Below are 25,894 nucleotides of genomic sequence, written 5' to 3' on the forward strand. Positions count from 1 at the left end.
ATTAAGGCCCTCTTTCAATCGACTGACAAGAACATGTGTAAAAATTTTATAATCATTGTTAAACAAAGTGAATGGGCGGAGATTATCTAAATATCTATGATCTTTATCTGGTTTGGGGATTAATATAATCAAGCCTTGACTCATTTTCTGGGGCCCAAAGATCCATCTTCAATAGATTCAATAAGTATATTAAACAGTTACATTTTCAAATCATTCCAAAACAAATTATAAAAATTTCCTGTAAGACCTTCGGGACCAGGGGATTTATTTGACTTAAGTTTCTGAACTGCTAAATCACGTGGAATAAAATTAATAATATTTTCAAAGAAGTTATCACACTCTTTTGGAGAAAAAATAGAGAAATAAAAGTCACTGTAGAAATTATGAATTTCTTTGCTTATTATTGTAGGATCAGTATTTTCAATATTATTCACCATTAGGGAAATAATACTGTTTTTAGACTGGCATCTTCTTTCTAATCTACAAAAATAGGACATGCGTTCCTCTCCCTCCTCTATCCATTTGGTCTTTGAGTGAATGTATGCACCTTTAGCTTTTTTAATGTATAAGTTATCCAATTGTGTTTGAAGAGAAATAAAATTACTTTCTTCTGCGCTACTCAGTGCACTTTTATTGCAGTACTTATTAATCTCAAATATAATCTTGTTTTCATGTTGTCTTCTTATTTTGGCAGTACTATAGTTTATAGAAAACGTCTCAGTTACGTATGTAACCCTCGTTCCCTGAGTAGGGAACGGAGACGTTACGTCGGATGACGACGAATGGGGTTTCGCTTAGAAAGCCTATCAACTTCGAGTATTACAAAACGAGCCAATGGCAAAGAAATGCCATGGGTCTGCAGAATTTGCATGGCGTAACTCCGCCCCACCTCGTGGGTATAAAAGGAGGACGCCGGCAACAGGCAGATATGTTTCTTCGCTGAGGAGCCAAGACTGAGCTCAGGCGATCCCCGCGGTACAGCGGAAAGTGGCAGGCAGACGTAACGTCTCCGTTCCCTACTCAGGGAACGAGGGTTACATACGTAACCGAGACGTTCCCTTTCGTTGTCACTCCGAGTTACGTCGGATGACGACGAATGGGGTTACCAGTCTAATCACGCCACCTTCTCAGCTGTCTTCCAGTGCCCTGCGTAAATCTGAGATCCCTGTCGTGAGACTGGCACGGACGAAGGACTCCTATTTAGCACAGGAATACCAAGGTACACTGGGGAGCATATCCCAAGTTCAGGGAAAATATGCAATTACTGCCAACCCAGAGGGGGGGACTTAGAGAATACACATGTGACCCGAAGGAGACATGGAGAACACTGGGGTGTCCAGCCGCAGGTGGAATATTTCAACCCCAGGGGTGGCAAGGAGGCTTGCCAAGGGAAAGACACATGCTCGGGAGGCTTACAGTGGAAATACACATGTGGGGGTCGCTCAGGGGAGGGACCATGCACACGGGAGGCACCTAGCCGACGCACAGGCAATAGACACTGGCGCCAACGTCAGGAGTGCTGGAGGAACTCAGGGCTTTTCGGGGAAGCTCACCTGAGGAGAATATCGCACGTATCCAGTCCGTGGAGTGGAATGGCGAGCAAGCGAAGACACCTGAGCGGGTCCAGTACTAGCTGGTTGAAGCGAGTACATGAGAGGACACTGGCTCCACTCGGAGATTGTAGAATCTGGCGAATGTGTTAGGTGTCGCCCAGCCTGCAGCTCTGCAGATGTCTGTTAGCGAGGCGCCATGCGCTAGAGCCCAAGAGGATGCCACACTCCGGGTGGAGTGGGCAGTCACACCAAGGGGGCACGGTCGACCTTGCTGCTGGTATGCCAAGGCAATGGCGTCCACTATCCAGTGAGACAACCTTTGCTTGGAGAGAGCCTTTCCCTTCAGCTTCCCACCATAACAGACAAAGAGCTGGTCTGAGGTCCTGAAACACTGCGTCCTGTCTACATAGGCGCGGAGGGCGCGTACTGGACAGAGCAGTGCCAAGGCTGGGTCTGCCTCCTCCGGGGGCAGCGCTTGCAGGTTCACCACCTGGTCCCGGAAGGGAGTGGTAGGAACCTTGGGCACATATCCAGGCCGGGGTCTCAGGATCATGTGAGAGTAAGCCGGCCCAAATTCCAGGCACGCTTCGTCAATGGAGAATGCATGCAAGTCCCCCACCCTCTTGATGGAGGCCAATGCAACCAGGAGCGCTGTCTTCATAGACAGGAACTTAAGCTCCACTGATTGCAAAGGCTCAAAGGGAGCACTCCGCAGGGCAGTTAGAATCACTGAGAGGTCCCAAGAGGGGACGAGAGGAGGGCGAGGAGGATTCAGCCTTCCAACAGACTTACCTTCGACTGGGTCATGGTGTGCGGCAATAGCGGCAACATAGACTTTCAGGGTGGAGGGAGACAGCCTTCGCTCCAGCCTATCTTGAAGGAAGGAAAGCACGAAACTAATCGAACATCTCCGGGGGTCTTCTTGAAGAGAAGAGCACCAGTTGACGAAGAGGTTCCACTTCAACGCGTAATTCGACATACAACACAGCAAAATGGACATGAGTTTATATTTTCCACAACACTTTAATGTATTCAACTAAACTTGTTTTTTGTAATGACAACCTTGACTGGTCTTAATAGATTAATAGATTCCTTGGTTCATGCTGAGAACATAGAATATAAACCGAATATAGTAGAAACCTGCTTTTTCAAACTCCTAGATTGTTTGTCCGATTTTCACAAAATTTTAGTCAGGATAACATAAAACTAACTTGTTTTTGCATACCGCATCGTAAAATCCGATGGCATTATGCCAATCTGCATCTCATGCTGTATCTCTGAAAAGATTTAACATTTTGACACAAAACTTGTCATGTGTAACTGTCACCCAACACTGACCACATCAAATCAATTTGATGTCAGTGTCACCTATTGTTCAAAACTAATAACCAGTTGTGTCACATTACAAGTGATTGTATTTATGGGCTAAAATGTCTTTACTTTTTGCAGTTGGTCTGATGATTGCTGCCTTGATTTTTAGCTCCTCATTAATTGCTGTATGCAGCTGTATTTTATCTAATTTTTAACATGTTTTAACTTCGTCACCTTTATTTATATAACCGTGTCAATGTTGCAAGCTACAGTATATATTTCAGCAGCTCTGCAGAAAACAGTGGTGTCATCATCCAGCTCAATTCAGTTCAAGTTTTTGTTCTCATCCATTAGTGTCAGTGTAGCCAAATGTATAATATTACTGAATATTAAGTGTCTTTTAAACCTCAACTAAGCAACCCAAAGGCAACAGTGGCAATTTGGTGGGTTTATGATATTCTATCACTTTGCATGCCATCGCCATCATAGCCACTTCTCTAGAAAGAGCCTCCAACATTAGCAAAATAAAGCGTAATGATCTGTTACACTGGTGAGGAGACAAGGGGCCACTTTTTCAACACACTTTCACTCCCTATATGTGTCCTATGAATATTGCATGTCCAAGACTTTTGCTGGCTTTTAGTCAAGACATTTTCACTATACAGACACCAAAAGTTCCCTTTGGCGTCAGAATTTATAACAAAATAAACACTGTTTAATGAAGTTAAAGCAACAGGTAATAAATATATTTAAACCCTGCCCCTCTATTACAGTTGACTGCTAGTTCACATTCTGTTCTGCCTCATTTTTAAGTACGACATCCACTATTAAAATCCTAAAATATTTTTTTTTGATAATCTGTTTCACTCTGATATACTGATATACAGTACATCACAATACAGAAGGAAAGATCAGTCACCACTTCCATTTTATCACTACTTTAAATTATGAGGAGAAACAAGGTGGTGGGATCTGGAAATTAGATCTCAGATCGCCCACATACAAGCTCATCTGCATTATTTGCCAGTTTCATGATACTTCTGTGTTTCTGTGGTTGCTGTATCTTTATAAATGGCTTTTGTTTTTGTATTTGTATTGTGCAGGTACTGGGAGGCTGTGCTAGAATTGTTGTGGCCAAGATTTGAGCTTATTTTGGAGATGAACATCCAGAGCATTCGAAACACTGACCCTCAAAAACTAGGTGTACTGGACACCAGACCACACTATGTACGAAGCCTCATACACGAACACATGCCAAAATACCACACTCAAAAAAAAAGGTTTTCTGGTAGAGCAAACATTTTGAACGTTCACAACTAGACCTCAGCCAATCGTCAATTATTATTAAAAGATTATGGTCATTTATGCTCATGTTGTCTTTATATTTGAAAATGAAATAACAATTGTTCCATTTTAATCAGTTTTATTGTTATTCCTACCAAACATGTATTAAATGTATTGATATGTGAAACTACATCTCAGTAAAAACTGTAACAAAGCTATACTTTTACATTCCATGAATGAAGATAACATATTCGATTAAAGAGGGAAAAATTTATGATTCAGCTGTATTCACTGAAAAGTGTACAATTCCCTCTTAATAACAATGCTCAATTTTAAAGAAAAACGTCTCGGTTACGTATGTAACCCTAGTTCCCTGATAGGGAACGAGACGCTGCGTCAAACGCTGCGGGAACGCCCCTGCGTTGTGCGTCATGAAGCACGTATGGAATCAGCCCAATGGAGAGATGAAACGTCATAGGCGGGTGACGTCATCGACCAGGAAACTATAAAGCACCCCAAAAACACAAGCGCATTAGCTTCTGATAGGCTTGAAGGAAGCGCTAACGGGAGTGCCGGGAGTATGGCGGAGCGACGCAGCGTCTCGTTCCCTATCAGGGAACTAGGGTTACATACGTAACCGAGACGTTCCCTTTCAAGGGAACTTCGAGCTGCGTCAAACGCTGCGGGAACGCGAATACCCACGTCGCCATAGGACCAAATGACCGTCATGTGAGACTAGCGCACAGAGGACGAGAGCACCTGTGCCCCAGGGGTAGAGCTTAAGTCTAGGTCATAGAACTTAATAAAAGTATGCGGTGAAGACCATCCAGCCGCATCACAAACATCACTCAGGGAAACCCCCGACAAAAGAGCTTTAGAAGCAGCCATACTCCTGGTAGAGTGAGCTCGGACAACCAAAGGTGAAGGCTGGCCAGCCGACTCATAAGCAAGTGAGATAGCCTCAACCACCCACTTGCTCATTCTCTGTTTAGACGCCGGACACCCTTTCCTGGGTGGCCCGAAACATACAAAAAGTTGTTCTGATTTCCTCCACAGGGCAGCTCTGTGGACATAAGCGTCTAATGCCCTAACAGGGCAGAGTGAATTAAGTTTCTCCTGGTCCGATGACATAAATGGAGGAGGACAGAAAGCCTGCAGAACCGTAGGTCTAACAATATTAGTAGGAACCTTAGGAACGTAACCTGGTCTAGGATGCAGAAAAGCTTTAACCATGCCAGGTGCAAATTCCAGGCACGAGGGTGAAACCGACAGAGCCTGCAAATCTCCGATTCTTTTTAGTGAAGAGATAGCAAGCAAAAAGATAGTCTTAAAAGTGAGAAACTTCTCGGGAACTTCTTCGATAGGTTCAAAAGGAGCTAGGGAAAGACCTTCTAATACAATGGCCAGATCCCAAGTCGGCACCCTCGTACGAACTGCTGGCCTCAGCCTCAAAGTGCCACGGAGGAAACGAGTTATAAGCGGGTGTCTCCCAAGAGAAACTCCACTGAAAGGGACGTGGTAAGCAGCTAGTGCCGCCACATACACCTTTAGTGTGGAGGGGGATAACCCTGTGGAGAAGCGCTCCTGCAGGAATTCCAGCACTGCACCCACTGGGCAGTTAACTGGGTCCTGCAGGTGTTCTCCACACCAAGAAGTGAAAAGTTTCCACTTCAAGGCATAAAGCTTCCTCGTGGATGGAGCTCTGGAGTTAAGAATGGTCTCAACAACCTCGGTTGAGAGACCGGAGTCTATGAGCTGGGCCCCCTCAGAGGCCAAGCCCACAGTTTCCACAATTCTGGGCGGGGGTGAAGTATCGTGCCCCCCGCCTGGGAGAGTAGATCCCTCCTGACCGGGAGCTCCAAAGGAGAACCGTCCAGGAGAGAAATCAGGTCCGCAAACCATACTCGGGCCGGCCAGAACGGGGCTACTAGTAGTAGACTGACCCCGTCCCGGCGGACCCTCTCCAGAACTCCTGGTAACAGAGCAATCGGGGGAAAGGCGTACAGACGTGACCTCGGCCACGGCTGCACCATAGCATCCAACCCCAGGGGGGCTGGAAGAGTGATGGAGAACCACCGATGACAATGAGTGGTCTCCTTGGAAGCGAATAGGTCCACCTCGGCGCGACCGAAACTCAACCAAAGGAGCTCCACCACCTCGGGGTGGAGTCTCCATTCCCCTGGCCTCGGCCCCTGCCTCGACAGGGAGTCTGCTACCACATTCAAATACCCAGGGAGATACATTGCTCTCAGAGATAGTAGCTTCCCTTGGGACCACAGGAGGATCTGACGGGCCAACTTGTAAAGCCGGCGAGACCGCAGGCCCCCCTGATGATTTATATAAGAGACCACCGACGTGTTGTCTGATTGAACTAACACATGATGGCCTCTCAGGTCTGTTAGGAAGTGTTTCAGAGCCTGAAACACAGCCAACATCTCTAGACAATTTATGTGCCACGAAAGATGATGATCCTGCCACAGACCTTGGGCTGGGCGACCACTCATGACCGCCCCCCACCCTGTGAGGGAAGCATCCGTCGTTAGCGTTATGCGACGACAAAGAGCCCCCAGCACAGGACCTTTGGATAGGAACCAAGTTTCTCTCCACATGACCAGAGCACGAAGGCAGCGCCGCGTGACTTTGAACGTGCGGAGCGGATTTCCCCTCGGGGAGAATCCCTTGGTCCTGAGCCACCACTGTAGCGGTCTCATGTACAACAGGCCGCAAGGTATAACGTTGGACGCTGCTGCCATCAGACCCAACAGTCTCTGAAACTGCTTGACAGTGAGTAGCTGGCCTAGCTTCACTTGTTTCACAGCTGAGAGAATCGAAGCGATGCGGGTCGGAGAGAGTCGCGCCCGCATCGATACCGAATCCCAAACGACACCCAGAAAAGTGGTCTTCTGGGAAGGAGATAATACACTTTTCTTTGCGTTCAGCCTCAACCCCAACTTTCTGATATGAGCGAGGACGACATCTCGATGCCGAACCGCCATCTGCTCGGTCTGAGCTAAAATCAACCAATCGTCGATGTAATTGAGAATACGAATGCCCTGAAGCCTCAGAGGCACTAGTGCTGCATCCATGCATTTCGTGAAAGTGCGGGGAGATAAAGCTAGGCCAAACGGAAGAACCCTGTACTGGTACGCCTCGCCCCCGAAGGCGAACCTCAGGAACTTCCTGTGTTGTGGAAGGATGGACACATGGAAGTATGCGTCCTTCAGATCTATCGTGACAAACCAGTCCTCGGACCTGATTTGAGACACGATCTGCTTGATAGTGAGCATCTTGAATTTTAGCTTCCCTACCGAGCGATTCAATATGCGCAGGTCTAAAATTGGACGCAACCCCCCATCCTTCTTTGGAACGATGAAATATCGGCTGTAATAACCTGACTCCAAACTGGGAGGAGGAACCCGTTCTATAGCCTCTTTTTGAAGGAGCGTTTTCACCTCTTGTTCCAATACCAGAGCCTGCTCGGGGCCCACCACTGTGTGCAGAACCCCTCTGAATTTTGGTGGACGACACCTGAACTGGATAGCATAACCCTTTTCTACTGTCTGCAGGACCCAATGAGATATTTTTGGAAGGCTTTTCCACTCTGCCAGAAATTCTACTAAGGGTACCAGCCTCTCGAGACTGGCCTCTGGTGTAACTTGAGCAGCAGACGCAGCGCCCTGTAACGGCGCACCGGCAGGGAACAACTGGTCTGACCGCTCTGAGACCCTCCTCAGAGGGAGCGAGCGTCCCTCGGGAAAGCGCTCGCTGGGATCGTCTGTGCCCCGGCATAAAGGCGGGGTTGGCAGAACGAGCCCCTGAGGGCACCGAGGAGGAATGGGCACCGTAAAAAGAGGTGAACACCTTTCCGCCTCGGTGGGGACCACCCTCAGCATCCTGAACGGCTTGGCGTCAGGACTTCTTCTTAGCCGAAGCCTTCTTAGCCAATATAACTGTCCTCAGATCAGTTCTACTGGGAGAAGGCTTCGGCTGAGAGTGTCGCGGCTGAGCCCACTGTCCAGCAGGGGGAGCACGAGACGCGACACTCTGCCTCTGCTGCGCTCTATGTGATGAGCTCGAAGACGGCCGGGGCTGCTCCCGCCCAGCAGCCCCAGGGACATGAACTTTAAGGGGAAGAAACTTTTTAAAAGCTGCAGTTTGTTTCTTTTCTTCTTGGAATTTATCGATAACTGAATTCACAGCATCACCAAACAACCCCATGGGAGAAAGAGGAGCATCTAAAAGAAAAGCTTTTTCTCTCTCTTTAATATTAGTCTGATTTAACCACAAATGTCTTTCTGCGGCCACCAGAGCTGCCATAGAACGACCCATTAATTTGGCCGATTCTCTGGTGGCACGCAGGGATAAATCAGCAGCCTGACGCAGTTCGCGAACTACGTCAGTACTGACCTCCTCACTCTCACTCATGTCCCTTAGCAGATCAGCCTGGTATGCCTGCAAGATTGACATAGTATGCAGACATGACGCAGCCTGACCTGCTGCCGAATATGCTTTACCCACCAAAGCCGAAGTGTTTCTTAAAGGCTTGGTGGGTAATGCCGGTGCCTTAAAAGATGATGCTGCTTCGGGGGAGAGATGGCTCGCAAGCGTCTCTTCCACACGAGGCAACGCACCATAACCATGAGCCTTGGCTCCCATAATATTAGCGTATGTTGAAGTCTGGGGACTAAACACTCTATATGACACCGGTTTTCTCCATGATTTCGACACCTCGGTGTGGAGATCATGGAAAAACGGCAGGCACCGGCGTGGAGGCTGCACACGTGACGGCAAAAATCTCTCATCCAACTTTGATTTAGAAACAGACTCCTGTCTAGTCACTGGCCATTCAATATTAAGTTTTTCAACAGCTCTTGTTAACACCTCCATAAGCTCATCACTCTCAGGAGTGTGGGGTGGCGAATCCTCCACATCTCCCTCAACACTAACAACATCAAGTTCCTCAGAACTGGATAGCATTGGTGCCTCAGCCCGAGCGGAAGAAACCGCAGCGCGTGCTTCCGAACCCGGGACTGAGGCACTGGATCTCACAGGTGAAGGGAGAGATAAGGCAGAGCCCGTCTCAAACCCCGCTGTGAGATCCATCTGCGATCCCCACGATAAGCGCCGCCGCTCTGCCTCGGCAGAAGCGGGACCCGAACCGCGGGGAGCGCGCACCGAACCGCTCTCCTCAAAGAGCGACCGGCGGGAGCGGAGCGTCCTTAACGGCAAACGCTCGCAATGCTCACAGTCTGCTCCCTCGAGAGCAAACTGGGCATGCTGAACTCCCAAACAAACAACACAAAGATCATGTGTATCCCCGCTCGTTAAATAACGCGAGCAGGGAGGAACACACTTTCTAAACTGCTGTTCGTCCGCCATAATCTCTCAATATATATATATATAGGGATAAATTGTTTGTGTGGTGCAGGGTATGTAAGACAGACAATATCACACAGGGACAGATTCACATGTAGCGCGACTGAAAGCACAGAAGCTAATGCGCTTGTGTTTTTGGGGTGCTTTATAGTTTCCTGGTCGATGACGTCACCCGCCTATGACGTTTCATCTCTCCATTGGGCTGATTCCATACGTGCTTCATGACGCACAACGCAGGGGCGTTCCCGCAGCGTTTGACGCAGCTCGAAGTTCCCTTGAAAGGGAACTTTTATTTTTAGAGACTTACATTTGCTGTGTTCTTTCCATGTACAATATGATATGAATGCACATTTACATCTATGTGGCATAAATCATCTGTTTTTGCTTCTTGTTTGTGTAGATTACACGCCGGTATGCAGAATTCTCCTCTGCTATTGTCAGCATAAATCAAACCTTTCCCAATGAGAGGACCAACACGCTACTCGGACAGCTGCAGGTGAGCAGAACAGAAACCCCTCTGTTCTCGAAAGGTGAAGTGGCTCATATTGAAACCTGACATGAATATGATTTCCAGATTGAGGTGGAGAATTTTGTGCTGAAAATGGCGGCCGAGTTTCCTTCTAGACGAGACCAGCTCATCTTCCTCATCAACAACTATGACATGATGCTCAGTGTGCTCATGGTGAGGTTACTCACATACCACACTGCCAGAAAATGGGCATAAATACATGAACATGTTTTCAAAATTTACACAAATATAATACATAATGCAAAATACCTCAGTTGAAATGGATCGAAATTAAATACCAAATACTGTGTGGAAAAAATAATATTTAAATACAAATTCAGTATTTTGAAATACACAAACAAAAGAAATACATGTGTTATTGACCATTTAGTGAAGTATCTGTACTAGGCTGAAATCTTTCTGGACTTATTCTGAATGCAAAAAACATTTAGGTGTGTACAACTGCTTAGAAACTGTTTTCATTTCACCTACCTCCCACCATATTTTCAAAAAAGACTGGGTTCAAGGTGTCATCTGTGTACCACTTTACCACTTATATTTATATCTGACCAGGTAACACTGCAGCCCATTACTTGTGGTGAAAATTTCTTAGGCCCTGTCCCAAATGGAACCCTAACCCTTCGTAATCTTCATCCAAGTCCACTCTTTTGGATGTAATGCTGCTTTGGCGCTGTCCCAAATGGCACACTTCATGTGCACTTGCGGTCTTGTGGACTCAAGTCCTCAAGACTGAGCGTCTCATTTGTCATTTTAGGTTTCAGAAGGGTACTCCCCAGCGCCCCCTTCGCGGCCGATATGGGTCACCCTACATTCTTGTGTATTAACCGACATGTGCACGTAGCGACCATTGTAAGTCCAGATTCCCGCAAGTGCACATGAAGTGTGCCATGTGGGACAGGGCCTAAATAAATCACATGTAAAACTGGGAACATTTCCTGCTATCTAGGAAAGAGTAGGAATGGCCTAGATGACCAAAATCTTATATCACATTATAAGTAATTTTCACAATAACAATATATTTCATGTTTTGTTTTTTGGCTGGAAATAAGGTTGTTACGATACCAAGTCACTGTTTTATGCAAATGAGCGGCCGGATCGCATTACAGAATTTTCTGTTAGAACGGTGTCGTGTTAGCAGCCCCTAAGTTAATAACTAATGATCGCTGCGACGGAAGTGAATCAATCAAAACTAACTTTAGCTGGACAATAACTTTATTCTAGAGCTGCTGTAAAGCCAAAACAATCTCTGTTACTTTAAAGGGATAGTTCACCCAAAAATGAAATTTCTGTCAGTATTTACTCACCCTCATGTTGTTCCAACCCCGTAAGACCTTCGTTCATCTTCGGAACACGAATTAAGATATTTTTGATGAAATCTGAGAGCTGGATCACTCCTCCATAGTCTTCTCCAGGGATTGAAACTTGCCAGCCCCGAAAAGTTATTAAAGACATTGTTAAAATAGTCCAAGTGACTACAGTGGCTCAATCTTAAGTTTATCAAGCGACGAGAATACTTTTTGTGCGCAAAAACAAACAAAAATAACAACTTTATTTCAACTATTCATTTCCTTCTCTGTGGGCCTCTAGTCAGTTAACGTAGTGTGATTGCGTAGTGCTACGTCACACGTAGGCTCACTATTGGCCGATGCTGGTCATGTGTGTGATGCGTGTGACGTACAACAACAGAAGCTTACGAATGAACAGAAGCTTTATGAATAGTTGAAATAAAGTCGTTATTTTTGTTTGTTTTTGCGCACAAAAAGTATTCTCATCGCTTGATGAACTTAAGATTGAGCCACTGTAGTCACTTGGACTATTTTAACGATGTCTTTAATAACTTTTCGGGGCTGGCAAGTTTCAATCCCTGAAGAAGCCTATTGAGGAGTGATCCAGCTCTCAGATTTCATCAAAAATATCTTAATTCGTGTTCCGAAGATGAACCAAGGTCTTACGAGGTTGGAACAACATGAGGGTCAGTAAATACTGACAGAATTTTCATTTTTGGGTGAAGTATCCCTTTAATTTCCTACTATCACTGTAAAGCTGCTTTGAAACAGTCCATATTGTTAAAAGCGCTATATAAATGAAGGTGACTTGACTTGACAAGTAAACAGTTACTAATAAAATAAAATGAAAGCAATAGGGCAAATAAATACAGTAGAACAAAGATAAACATTAAATAAATAGTGCTAAGTTTTTCAGGAAGGTGTACCTAACAAAATTAAGAAATAATACAGAAATTTAATAAAGTAAAATAAAACACTGCATAGTCTTCACTGTATGAATTAAACAAAGAGTTATTTATTAAAGCTACAAAAGTTATTCCGTCAAGTGCAGTGTGTGAATTTCTCTTTTTCTTTTTTTTGTTGTTGTTTGATTAAGGACACAGACAGCAGCAGAATATTAGTCACTTTAAGAGCTTATGCACGGACCAAATATATTGATGCATATCAAATTCTTCCATCTGTTTACCTCCACTCAAGACATAAACCGGCTGTGTTTATGTGTATACTCAGATTTTGACATTTTTGTGCGCATTTCACCATTTACCTGTGCTCAGAAAGCTGCCTGCCAGTGTGCGAATACTAAATAAGAGTTCTCTTTTGCGGCATATTGCACTTTTAATAACTCTTTTTAACATCAAGCATGTCCCACTCTTTATTACTCATTCGTCCATGTTTCTTTATTGCTCTAATGTGTCAATAACTCCTGCCCACTAAAAGCTGCATGGATGTGCTTGCGCGATATATAAACGATATAATTTTTTTTTTTAAATCAATTCCACAATATATATCGTCATATCACCCAGTCCTAGCAAGCAGTAAATCTTAAACACATTTGACTTGCTAGTTGATAAATCCAGAAACCAATTAACTATCAAGACTGACTGGCTAACTAGTTGGTACAGGAAATCAGCAGCCTAATAAAGAGTTTGACTAGCATAAAGTATATTATGTATTTTTCAAAAACAAAAATATTCAACTTAAATGTATTTAAATACAAAAAAAAGATTTCTTTAAAAGGCTTATGGACATTTTTGTCCTTTTCAGTTTTGTTTTTTTGATAACTTTGTCTGTGTTAATGCTAACTGCATGAAATTTGCTACAGGTGTGTATTTTTATTGGAATTTTAATATTTCACCTTAATTTCCTTTAAAAAATCTATTTTGCACTAGGTACAAAAAATACTCCCACTCAGCGCCTTTTGGACAAAAATGTCCCCATTGAAACCCATTAAAACTGCGATTTTTAATCCCAGTGCCATTCAACTATAAAATGATGCAATCTTTCTTAACAGGCTTTCATTCTGTTGGCAAGGCTTCAAAATTTACATTTTTACTATTTTTTATCAGATTGTGCCATTTTTTCAGGTTTGGCATATAAAGCAAATGATCACTTTATTGTTGTTTTCTGCTGTTTTCGGCTTATGCATATTATAGAGCCAATTAGATAAATTATGAAGCTATAATTGTGTGGGTGTGTTGGTATGGATGTCAGAGTGTGATTTGTATGTGTGTACTGAAAGTTTTAGGTGTGTGTGTGGGTTTTCTTTCTTTAAGTTTGAAAGAAAGAAATTATATTGTACTGGAAATCACAAATCCCACCACATGTAAATGAGTCATACCCTTGGCAGAGTCACAGATCCTGCCATGTGAAAACTGAAAAGGTCAAAAAGTTACTGAGCTTTGAGGATTTTTTTCATTCAAACACATTTCTTATTACTTGCTTGCACCTTTTCATTTGTTATTGTTTTTTTACAAAGATAAAAGGTGAGCTTGACTTTGATGTAGAAGTTTAGAAGCTCCACAACACATTGTTTTTGTTTTCACCTCGAGAAAATGGTGATTGTTTTGTCTGGAAGATTTTCGTTGACACAAGTGCTCTCACAGCCAAACCTATAACATATCCAAGGTTGTAATATTTAAAGAAAAAAAAAATCTGCTTAGCATTTAGTATATGGAATATTTTTATTATTATTATAATTTTTATAAAAAAAACAAGTGGCATTATGTAAAGAAACCAGCGTTTAAAGGGTTAAAATTCTGAAAATTAATGACTGTTTGGTCATTATGATTAGAACTGATGCTAGTAAAAAATCTAAGTCAGTGAAAGTGGAAAAAAATATTTATCTATAATATTTTTATGACACTTTTTTGACATGGACATTTGTGTCCTTTATGGGCCTGAGTGGTAGTTTTGTTTTTTATCTGATACTGCATAAAAAATATGATTGCATCAAAATTAATATTGTTGTTAATTATTGACATATCCAAGGCTGTAATATTTAAAGAAAAAAAATCCTGCTTAGAATTTAGTATATAGAAAATTATTATTATTATTCTAATTTTTATAAACATCAACAGTGGCATTATGTAAAGAAGCCGACGTTTAAAGGGTTAAAATTCTGAAAATTAATGACTGTTTGGTAATTATGATTAGAACTGATGCTAGTAAAAAATCTAAGCCAGTGAAAGTGTAAAAAAATATTAATCTATAATATTTTTATGACACTTTTTTGACATGGACATTTTTGTCCTTTATGGGCCTGAGTGGTAGTTTTGTTTTTTATCTGATACTGCATAAAAAATATGATTGCATCAAAATTAATATTGCTGTTAATTATTGACATATTCAAGGCTGTAATATTTAAAGAAAAAAAATCCTGCTTAGAATTTAGTATATAGAAAATTATTATTATTATTCTAATTTTTATAAACATCAACAGTGGCATTATGTAAAGAAGCCGACGTTTAAAGGGTTAAAATTCTGAAAATTAATGACTGTTTGGTAATTATGATTAGAACTGATGCTAGTAAAAAATCTAAGCCAGTGAAAGTGTAAAAAAATATTAATCTATAATATTTTTATGACACTTTTTTGACATGGACATTTTTGTCCTTTATGGGCCTGAGTGGTAGTTTTGTTTTTTATCTGATACTGCATAAAAAATATGATTGCATCAAAATTAATATTGTTGTTAATTATTGACATATCCAAGGCTGTAATATTTAAAGAAAAAAAATCCTGCTTAGAATTTAGTATATAGAAAATTATTATTATTATTCTAATTTTTATAAACCTCAACAGTGGCATTATGTAAAGAAACCGACGTTTAAAGGGTTAAAATTCTGAAAATTAATGACTGTTTGGTAATTATGATTAGAACTGATGCTAGTAAAAAATCTAAACCAGTGAAAGTGTAAAAAAATATTAATCTATAATATTTTTATGACACTTTTTTGACATGGACATTTTTGTCCTTTATGGGCCTGAGTGGTAGTTTTGTTTTTTATCTGATACTGCATAAAAAATATGATTGCATCAAAATTAATATTGTTGTTAATTATTAACATATCCAAGGCTGTAATATTTAAAGAAAAAAAATCCTGCTTAGAATTTAGTATATAGAAAATTATTATTATTATTCTAATTTTTATAAACATCAACAGTGGCATTATGTAAAGAAACCGACGTTAAAAGGGTTAAAATTCTGAAAATTAATGACTGTTTGGTAATTATGATTAGAACTGATGCTAGTAAAAAATCTAAGTCAGTGAAAGTGTAAAAAAATATTAATCTATAATATTTTTATGACACTTTTTTGACATGGACATTTTTGTCCTTTATGGGCCTGAGTGGTAGCTTTTTTTTAAATCTGATACTGCATAAAAAATATTAATGCATCAAAAATAATGTTGTTTTTAATGATTGACATATCCAAGGCTGTAATAATCAAAGAAAAAAAATTCTGCTTAGCATTTAGTAAATTGAAAATAATTACTATTTTTCTTTTTTTCATAAAAAAACAACAGTGGCATTATGTAAACAAACCCACATTTTAAGGGTTAAAATTCTGAAAATTAATGAATGTTTGGTCATTATGATTAAAGCTGATGCTGGTTAAAAAAATGATGTCAGTGAAAGTGGAAAAAAATATAAATCTATAATATTTTTATGACAGTTTTTGGATACGGACATTTTTGTCCTCTATGTACCTATGTGTAACTTTTTTTAATTGATGCACAAGGGTTAAAATACAAAATAGCATTTTGTGTTTCAAATACGCATTTTAAATACATTTATCTGAAATACTGCACACCGCAGTCCATTTATTAACTGTTAAGACTGTACCATAATGGATCATGATGATATGTTTTGTGTGTGTTATAAAGGAGAGAGCAGCTGATGACAGTAAAGAGGTTGAGGGCTTTCAGCAGCTCCTGCTGGCTAGAACACAGGTACATTCTGGGATACTAAGTACCGGTTCAGACTGACAACTGTCTTGAAGTAGGACATTGCTTTCCTTATTGTCATGTGAGTAACCATTGTTTGTTGATATGTAATTTTACAGGAGTTTATAGAGGAGATTCTTTCATCTCCGTTTGGAGGGATGATTGCATTTGTGAAGGAGAGCGAGGGACTAATAGAGAAAGGGCAACTTGACAAACTCAAAAATGATGAAGGTCAGTGCTAGAGATGCTTTGTTTTCACTGTTAAGGTTTATATCGTACTGCTTTAATTTTTCATCTTTAATTATGCGATTTCTTCATCACCCAAAAATTCCTTCATTATTTACTCACTCTTATGTTGTTCTAAACCCATAAGCCCTTTATTTTTCTTCGGAACACAAGTTGAAATATTTTTTAGATTCTCATCATTTTTGTCCATCCAATGAAAGCAAAACAGATCCTAGAGAAATTTCAGAAAGGAGAATTACAAACTAAACAAAAGGAAGGAAAGAAAAATACCACGTGGGAGTGTTTTAGTGAAGTAGTTTACCAGGACCAATCAATAATGCGATATGTAACAGCTGTGAAGCGCTGTAGTCTATTTGGCAATAAACTAATAAAGCCTACATCCAGCTTTTGTTTAAGTTGAACTTCTTCTGTGTATCTATGGGAAGTAACAGTGATGGAATCACATTTAATGTAGTAACCTGAGATTTTCCCTTTAGAATAGGAACTCTAAACTGCATCTTGGGTGGACGCTATGGGGAACAAAATACCCACTCCACAATGCTGCGGGGATGCCTGCCTCACAAATCATTTATCCACTCGACCCAAAGTTGAAACGGCAGGGCAGCGCGAGCTTACTAGAGCAGATGCTTGTACTTGCTGATTGGTCTCACTCACTCGACCACTAAACAGCGCTGTGAGATCCAGTGAGAAGCTTTTGAATTCAGCGAAGAATACAAATGTCTCTGTGATTTAAACTAGTTTAAAGCCAGATGAAACAGCACTGACAAACAGGAGAAACACTGTGCGCAACGATACAGTTAAAAGGATTTTCAATCTACAAATTGTCATCATTTATTATAGAATGATGAAACGGTTAAATCTGGGCTGAATATGGCTTCTTCCACAACTTCTCCACTTCAGAGTGGAGGTGGGGAAGGAATGGAAGACTCATGGGGGACAGGAGATCATGGCCTAACAGGAAGCACTCATCCAGCCTAACACTAATGCCCCCAAGCCAGATCCAATCTGGCTGTGGCACGGGCCATGACATCCAGCAATTCCCCATATGCTGGGCTGGCAAGTTGAGAAGAATCCATACACATTCCTCACCTTCTTTAACCACATCCGCTTCCCCTCGACTGGATGTCAAGAGACATCACATCCTCTGAGCTCGACCTGCGATCTTCAAAACTGAAGCTTTGCTCCGACAACAGCGGGGCCTAAGCCATGGAGCGCAGACACTTGTCCCACATCCCTTAAGAATAGGGAAAAATGTGAACAAAGCTTTCTCATTGTGAATTAATCGCAATGAGTGCATTCAGAACCCTCAAGCACTGAATGCGCATGTTCCTCTCCAAAGCAGTAAAGGCACAGGTCGTGTGTGTCTTCAAGTGTCAAACACCTGGGACATGGAGGTACAAACTTCCTAAAATGCTTGCTAGAATTTTCCATGATCCTGCCTTCACCACACGCTAACAAAACAAACAGTTACTAAAGACAATCTGCAATGACAAGCTGATGAAGTGTGCTACGATGCCCTCTCATACTTCTGGGCGCTCCCACTAATGACATCATGGACTTTCGCCAACCAATCAGATTGGAGTGTTTTCACATGTGCTTCACACATTGGATACGCTGATGGTGTCCCCATAGCAACCATCCAAGAAGCAGTGTAGAGTTCCTATTCGAAAGGGGACTCATTTTAAAAGATCTAGAAATTATCTTTTTTTTTTTGAAAAAAGAGTTAAAACTGAGTTTGCTGCATCAGACCCTTTTTTTAAAGCTAAGGTGTGTAATATCTGCATCACCATCATCATTAAACACAATTGTCACCTTTATTTTATTTATTTTTTAAATATATTTGCAAAATACAAATGTTTTTTACTCCTTAGTATAAATTGTTGATTTTTTCTATGTTGTATGTTTTTTTTTTCAAATGATTTTTAATGTTGTCAGATAAATAACAAAGAATTATGTCATAACCTCACCACTAATTAAATCATCTCATCATTATGGTTTCAAAGTAGCTTCACCAGCACTGTTCAAAACTAACACTACAAGTAGAATGTTTGGGGTCAGCAAGATTTTTGTTCTTGTTGTTTTGAAAGAGATTAAAGGGAAGGTTCCCCCAAAAATGAAAATACTGTCATCACTTACTCACGCTCATGTTGTTCCAAACCTGTATGAGTTTCTTTTTTCTGTTGTACACAAAAGAAGATATTTTAAAGAAAGTTGGTAATCAGACAGTTGACGGTAGCCATTGACTTCTATAGTAGGAAAATAATACTATGGTAGTCAATGGCTACTGTTCTGATTGTCAATGCCACATTCTGATTTTCATGGTACAGTATAGTGCATATATTGCTACCCTGGCTTGTGGCTTCAGTCAAATATCACAGCAAATTCTGCCTTAAAGAGGCACTCGGCAACTCTAGCTATTTCTTCGCTGATTTTCACTTTTGTTGTCGCATGTTTTCTCAACGAGCTCCCCCTACATCTGTGAGGCGTGTATTTCACAACAATGTCGTAAAAAAACTCACTTGCGGCACCCTCCTCCCCCTTTCTACCGCTGCTCATGTGCATTTGTTATTATCGGAGCCGGCCAACTTTATCGTGCGGAGCTATGTCTACAGAGGTGGGTGATGCATCATACACATTGAGGGCGGTGTGTGTGGGCACTTCGAGCCCACGAAGTGTGGCGATTCGGAACCCGGAGGCGATTCTGCCCATAGCTATGAATGTAAGCTTCGTGCCCGCTTACTAATAAACAATTAGCCCCCGGCGCTGCTCGCGCAGCACAAAGTTATGACGAAACGTTCCCCGTTCGAAGCAATCGGGACGTCACATGTGAAGCAGCCAGCCATTACTGTCAGCGAGCCGCCGTATTCAAGTACCAAGGGCGTGCGCTCTGCGCCCATGCCTCCGGTTCAGTTTTTTGAGCCCACGAAGTGCGGCGATCGGAACCCGGAGGCCATTCTGCCCTAGCTATCAATGTAAGTTACGTGCCCGCTCACGAGCGCTCATGCTTACTAATAAACAATTCGCCCCCGGCGCTGCTCGCGCATCACAAAGTTATCACAAAACGTTTCCCGTTCAAAGTAATCGGGACGTCACAGGTGAAACAGCAAGCCATCGCTGTCAGCGAGCCGCCGTGTCTCTCACTCTCACAGAGCCTGCTCTCATGAAGTGGGCAAATGCCGCTCGGGTGTTAGATGTAGGAAATGTGCCCACAACTATGTGCCCACGCCTACTCTCTGCCCGCTCTGTCACACAGCCAAAACAGCCTCTTATCGGTCAGGTTATGAATGTAAGTTATGTGCCCGCTCACGAGGGTTCAGGCTTACTAACAAACACCTCGCCAGACTGGGTGCTGAGCACAATAAGACAAGGCTTTTCGCTACAACTCACTCGCCGCCCTCCGCGCTTTCAAGCACGGACCGCGGTGAAAGTGAAAGCGAAAGTAGCGCATCTACTCCGCGCAAAAATAGCCAAACTGCTGTGCAAAGGGGCCATAGAACCGGTACCTCCTTCTCTGAGCGAGTCAGGCTGTTACAGCCGCTATTTTCTCGTACCCAAGAAGTACGGAGCTCTCAGACCTATCTTAGATCTGAGATATTTGAACAAAGCTCTCATGAGAAGACCGCTGAAAGCGCTCACGACCGGACAAATTCTCGCGCAAATTCGCCTGAGGTACTGGTTTATCTCTCTCGATCTGAAAGATGCTCACTTTCAGATTCAGATAATACCCCGTCACAGGCCATTCTTGAGATTCACCTTCGACGGTCAGGTATATCAATACACCGTCCTCCCGTTCGGCCTGTCTTTAGCTCCCCGTACATTTACGAAGTGCATGGACACGGCTCTCGCCCCCCTGAGAATTCAGGGCATGCGGATTCTGAACTATTTGGACGATTGGCTGATTCTGGCACAGTCATAGATAGTACTTTTATCTCACAGAACAGTGCTCCTCAGCCATCTGGAAAACCTGGGTCTCACGGTCAACTGGACCAAGAGCTCATTACTGCCCAGTCACTCAGTTTCCTTTCTGGGGATAGAACTTGACTCTGTGGCTATGACGGCCTGTTTATTGACACAGCGCGCCCGCCGTGTTCGACACCTGGCCACATCTTTCCAGAAGGGCCGCATCGCTTCTTTGAAAACATTGCAGAGAACGCTAAGCTGAATGGCATCAGCTGCAGCAGTGCTTCAGCTGGGCCTACTGCGCATGCGCCCGCTACAACGCTGGTTGAATGCTCGGGTGCCTCACCAAGCTTGGGCTTTCGGCTGCAGACGAATCAGAGTGACTCAGAGCTGCGTTTCAGCTCTGCAGCCCTGGTTAGCGGTCGACTGGTACCAGCGGGGGGTGACGATGGGAGCCGTTGCATACCGAAAGGTAATCTCGACGGATGCCTCCAACCTAGGTTGGGGTGCTCTCTTCGAGGGCATACCGGTCTTTGGCTTGTGGTCAGACCAAGAGAAATGCCTTCACATAAACTGTCTGGAGATGACAGCGGTCGAGAACGTGCTGAAGCACTTTCTCCCGAGACCAACACGTTCTAGTCCGCTCGGACAACATTTCTGTGGTGTCATACGTGAACCGTCAGGGCGGTGTCAGATTCAGGAATCTCTGCGATCTGACGGAACACCTCCTTGTATGGTCTCAGCACTTTCTGTGCTCGCAGAGAGCTGCGCATGTGCCAGGCCACCTGAACGACGGCCCAGACAAACTGTCCAGGGACAACGTTCCCCCAGGGGAATGGTCCCTGCACCCCCAGACAGTCCAGTTGCTATGGCGCCTTTTCGGCAAAGAGGAAGTCGAACGGTTTGCGTCAAAAGACAACACTCACTGCCCAATGTTCTCTTCGAAGAACGAGGACGCGCTGGCCCAAATCTGGCCCAGCCACCCACTTTATGCTTTCCCTCCGGTCTCACTGTTGGCACAGGTAATCAAGAGAACCAGGGAAACGCACCACTCGGTGATCCTTATAGCCCCGCGATGGGAGAACCAAATCTGGTTCCCGGAGCTGACGCGGCTGTCACGCGCAGCCTCTTTGCCGATTCCAGTGAGGAGAGATCTCCTCTCTCAAGCCCGCGGCTCAATCTGGCATCCTCATCCAGAGCGCTGGTCTCTTCACGTATGTTTAATCAACGGATGCCCGTTGTCTTACCAGAAGGGGTTATGAACATGATTGAGCAGTCCAGAGCTCCCTCTCAGGACGGCTCTACGCGTCTAAATGGTCTGTGTTCTCCAAATGGTGTGCCGACAGAAATCTGGACCTACGAACGTGGGGTATCGCGGTTGCTTAGCTACCTTCAAGAGCTGTTGGACAGGGGCAGGTCCCACTCCACGCTTAAAGTATATTTGGCGGCCGTTGCAACGTTCGCTGAGTCAACGCACGGCCAGTCAATAGGAAGGAACGAGCTGGTTCCCCGCCCCGCTTCCTTAGAGGAGCCAGGAGGATGAATCCCCCGCGACCCCCGTCGGTTCCTATATGGGATCTTTCTTTGGTCCTAGAGGCCCTGAAAGCATACCCCTTTGAACCGCTAGATTCCATGGACCTAAAGTACCTCTTGCTCAAAACAAGCTCTGACAGCTCTGTCATCAGTTAAACGTGTGGGGGATTTACACGCGCTATCCATTAGCGCTGCGTGTCTTGAATTTGGACCAAATGACTCCAAAGTCATCCTCAAGCCAAGACATGGCTATGTTCTTAAGGTGATTGCCACTCTCTTCAGAACACAGGTAATTTCTCTATCGGTTCTGCCAGCATCCGATAGTGAGAGCGATGTTAATCTCCTCTGCCCTGTCAGGGCGCTGAGGGCTTACATTACGTGCTCCGCCCCCTTCAGGCGCTCAGAGCAGCTCTTTGTTTCGTTTGGTGGGCGCACCAAGGGTCTCGCCGCCTCGAAACAGAGTCTGTCCAGATGGATAGTGGACGCTATAGCAAATGCTTATGTTTCTAAAGGTCTGCAATGCCCTTTGGGCATCAGGGCTCATTCCACTAGGGCCGTGGCCTTGTCGTGGGCTTGGTCCAGCGGGATTTCCATTCATCACATTTGTGAGGCGGCAGGCTGGACCTCCCCGTCCACATTTGTTAGGTTTTATAACCTGGAAGTTCCCGCCTTGCTGGCTAGATTTCTGGCAGTATGAGTGGGATGTACGTTCTGCCCAGATCTGATCGTGCGCAGACTACTCTCACGTGACTAAGCTCTCCTGGTTTAGCTGCACTATATGGGTTGATATGCTTTATATAGACCCGCAACGCCGCTCTGTATTCCCTATGGGTGCTTATGTACATGTGCCGGCCCGCGTTGCTGGCCGCCTGATTCCCACTTATCTATGTTCCCCGGGATTCCCTGGGACTCATGAAGTGGATGCTTGGCGCCCACGGCGGGCTCAGTGGTAGGCTGCTGCAATAGCCGCAGGGCAGCCAATGAGCATGCTAGACAGCCTGCTCTAGGTCTGCTAGCTGCTGCACTGCGTTGACAATAAATACAAAATTAAGGATCATTTTTTTGGCTTCATATCTCGAGAAAAGATGACTTTACCCGTAGCGTAAGCAACTTACGCAATACTCGTTCCCTCTTCTAGAGAGAACCGAGGTTACGTACGAAATAGAGTACGTTTTTACTATATTTTTGATCAAATAAATGCTGCGTTGGTGAATAGACTTATTTTAAAAACTTAAAAATCATCTTGTCCCCAAACTTATTCATCATATTACGTTTCAATCAAAGGATGCTCCTAGAAACACCCACAGAGTTCTGGGTGAATCCCTGGAATCTGCATCTTTTTAAGAATCTGTCTGCCTATATCTGTTTGTCAGCTCGTATCACACAGTTGGTGCGGGGCTTCTCCAGCACATGGAAGCAGTCTGTGGAGGCCCTGAGTCAGGATGTGATGCGTTCCTTCACCAATTTTAAAAACGGAACCAGCATAATTCAGGTACAACCTTATGATACAAATCTTGGGACCATTTGTGTTCCAATTAAGTTTTTATGCATTTAAATGTTATGAATTTTTGTCTGGTTGTGCACACTAGGGAGCACTGACCCAGCTCATCCAGTACTATCATGGTTTCCATAAGGTCCTCTCCCAGCCAACACTCCGCAGTCTGGCGGTGCGCTCTGAGCTGATAAACCTCCATCATCTGATGGTTGAAGTCAAGAAACACAAACCAAACTTTTGAACATGTGCATGAATTATCAGCACTTATTTGGCCAAGAATGTCAGGAAATATTTGCTGTAGTCACACTGCAAAAAATCATTCTTTGGGAGTATCTAGGAACGTACACATTCATAAAACAAGATATATTTTCCTGATAAACAAAATTGTGTAAAACTGAAGACTAATTTTCAGAAAATCTATATTGTATGGTCAGTGTAATTTGTCTTCTGTCACTGGCAGAAGTTCTGTCAACTTTTTAACAGCAAAACAACAACTGCAAACAATTTTACAATCTAAAACTTTTTTCCTAATCAGGTAAATATATCTTGTCCTAAAGATGTTTAGATTTTCTGGAAAACAAGACAGAAATATTAAAAGTCTGATATTTTGCAGTTTAGAGCTGAAGCCTGAACAGGACTTTTAAAGGCTGATTTTCAGTAGATTGTGATTTATATCAACAAGTATCTAATATATTGAGCACTAATCTAATTACTCTGTCAGTCTTATTTTTAAGGGATAATTCACCCAAAAAATGTATATTCTGTCATCATTTACTCGCCCTGTTGTTCCAAACCCGTAAGACTTTTGTTCTTTTTCGGAACACAGATGAAGATATTTGAATGAAATCTGAATGTTTTCTGTCCCTGCATTCACACCTATGCAACTACCATTTTGAAGCTTCAAAAAGTACATAAATAGATTGTAAAACTATTCCATATGAATTGTGCGGTTTAGTCCAAATTTTCTTAAGAGACTTTTATTCATCCGAACCTGCTTGATGCACGAGAAGCTCAAACCTCTTGCGGAAGCTCAAACGTGCTGTGAAACACACGAGAGTGAACCTCATTGGTTCTCGCACGTCAAGTGACATGCTTTACCATAACTGATGAGTGCGTTGATTAATGTTTACATGTGAATAAAAGCCTAGATTCAATCTGTTCAGCGTAAAAAGCAATTGTCTCTCTTCAGAAAATTAGGACTAAACCACTCAATTTATATGGATTATTTTTTACAATGTTTTTATGAACTTTTTGAAGCGTTAAGTAGCTGTCAATGGAGGGACAATTCATTAAAAAATATCTTCGTTTGTGTTCCGAAGATGAACGAAAGTCTTGCGGGTTTGGAATGACATGAGGGTGAGTAAATGATGACAGAATTTTCATTTTTGGGTGAACTAACCCAAGTTTGCTTTGATTTCCTTCTTTGTTTATTTAAATGCATTTTTGGCCTGACAACAGATCTAAAAATGTATTTTTGTTTTCTCTGAAAAGTTCTTTATGTAGGCCTATGCACTGTTTTATTGACAAATAAAAGCATTCCATGTCTCAAAATAAAAGATATTAAATCAAAAGTCTCTGAAAATGTTTCCATCTTTTTCTCAATCTGTTAAAGCGGGTGTAAAAAACAAGGCTACACAAGTTGGCTACACTATTTTTTTGTTTTGTTTTTATGATGCCAATGAGGTAGAAGCTACATTGGACTTTACTAAAGAATTTTTTTTTAATTGTTTTAGAATGCAATTAGCCTCTTACATATTGGTATTTAGCTATGAAACTAAATCCATTCTGCCTTAAAGGGACATTGTGTAGGAATTTCTCCCATCTAGCGGTGAAATTGTGTTTTGCATTCAAACTAATTGTGCTCTCCAGCAAATATGTGTTGCATCTACGGTAGCTGGTATGTACCAAAAAGCTATGACAGGATGTCTTCTCAAATCAAATCAAAATCAAATCCTTTTATTGTCACACAACCATATACACAAGTGCAACAGTGGGTGAAATTCTTAGGTGCAGTTCCGAGCAACATAGCAGTATGACACGATGTGACGTAAACAATTACAGCAAACATCAGATTTACATAGATTACACATCTAATGTGTGCACAATTACTCACAGTACCATACACACTAACAGAACAATAAATAATATACAATATACACTATACAATATACAACAATTTACAATATACAACAATATACAAAAAATACAAAAAGAGGTATGTATACATGCAATAGATACACGTAAGGTGAATATATAAAAGTAAAAAAATTAATTTATATATATATATATATATATATATATATATTGTAATATGCAGTAGGTTATGTTGTGGTGTGTTGACCGTTAGACTGTTTATGGTTATTGATCATGAGGGATCAAGAGTTTAGAAATCTAATTGCTTGTGGGAAGAAGCTGTCATGGAGTCGACTGGTGTG

General features: G+C 42.6%; 1 protein-coding gene across 1 annotated transcript; it reads left to right on the forward strand.

The window, feature by feature from the left end:
• The first annotated feature begins 3,845 nt into the window (after nucleotides 1-3,845).
• Nucleotides 3,846-25,033, forward strand: LOC143707651 (vacuolar protein sorting-associated protein 52 homolog). The gene is made up of 7 exons (XM_077200034.1): nucleotides 3,846-4,091; nucleotides 9,925-10,020; nucleotides 10,099-10,206; nucleotides 16,226-16,291; nucleotides 16,405-16,516; nucleotides 23,338-23,456; nucleotides 23,554-25,033. Exons 1-7 carry the CDS (start codon nucleotides 3,936-3,938, stop codon nucleotides 23,698-23,700), a joined length of 804 nt encoding a protein of 267 aa, XP_077056149.1. The 5' UTR covers nucleotides 3,846-3,935; the 3' UTR covers nucleotides 23,701-25,033.
• The last annotated feature ends 861 nt before the right edge of the window (nucleotides 25,034-25,894 follow it).

This window comes from Siphateles boraxobius, unplaced genomic scaffold (genome assembly GCF_051911475.1).
Source record: "Siphateles boraxobius isolate OS27281-9 unplaced genomic scaffold, OSU_SipBor_1 417, whole genome shotgun sequence".
Taxonomy (NCBI): domain Eukaryota; kingdom Metazoa; phylum Chordata; class Actinopteri; order Cypriniformes; family Leuciscidae; genus Siphateles; species Siphateles boraxobius.

What these genes read in the sequence shown, in the direction of transcription:
- LOC143707651 (XM_077200034.1), top strand. Translation starts at nt 3,936, where the DNA reads ATGGCTTTTGTTTTTGTATTTGTATTGTGCAGGTACTGGGAGGCTGTG. An exon ending in CGCTACTCGGACAGCTGCAG is followed by an intron (nt 10,021 to 10,098) that starts GTGAGCAGAACA and finishes TATGATTTCCAG; the next exon opens with ATTGAGGTGGAGAATTTTGT. An exon ending in ACGGAACCAGCATAATTCAG is followed by an intron (nt 23,457 to 23,553) that starts GTACAACCTTAT and finishes TGTGCACACTAG; the next exon opens with GGAGCACTGACCCAGCTCAT.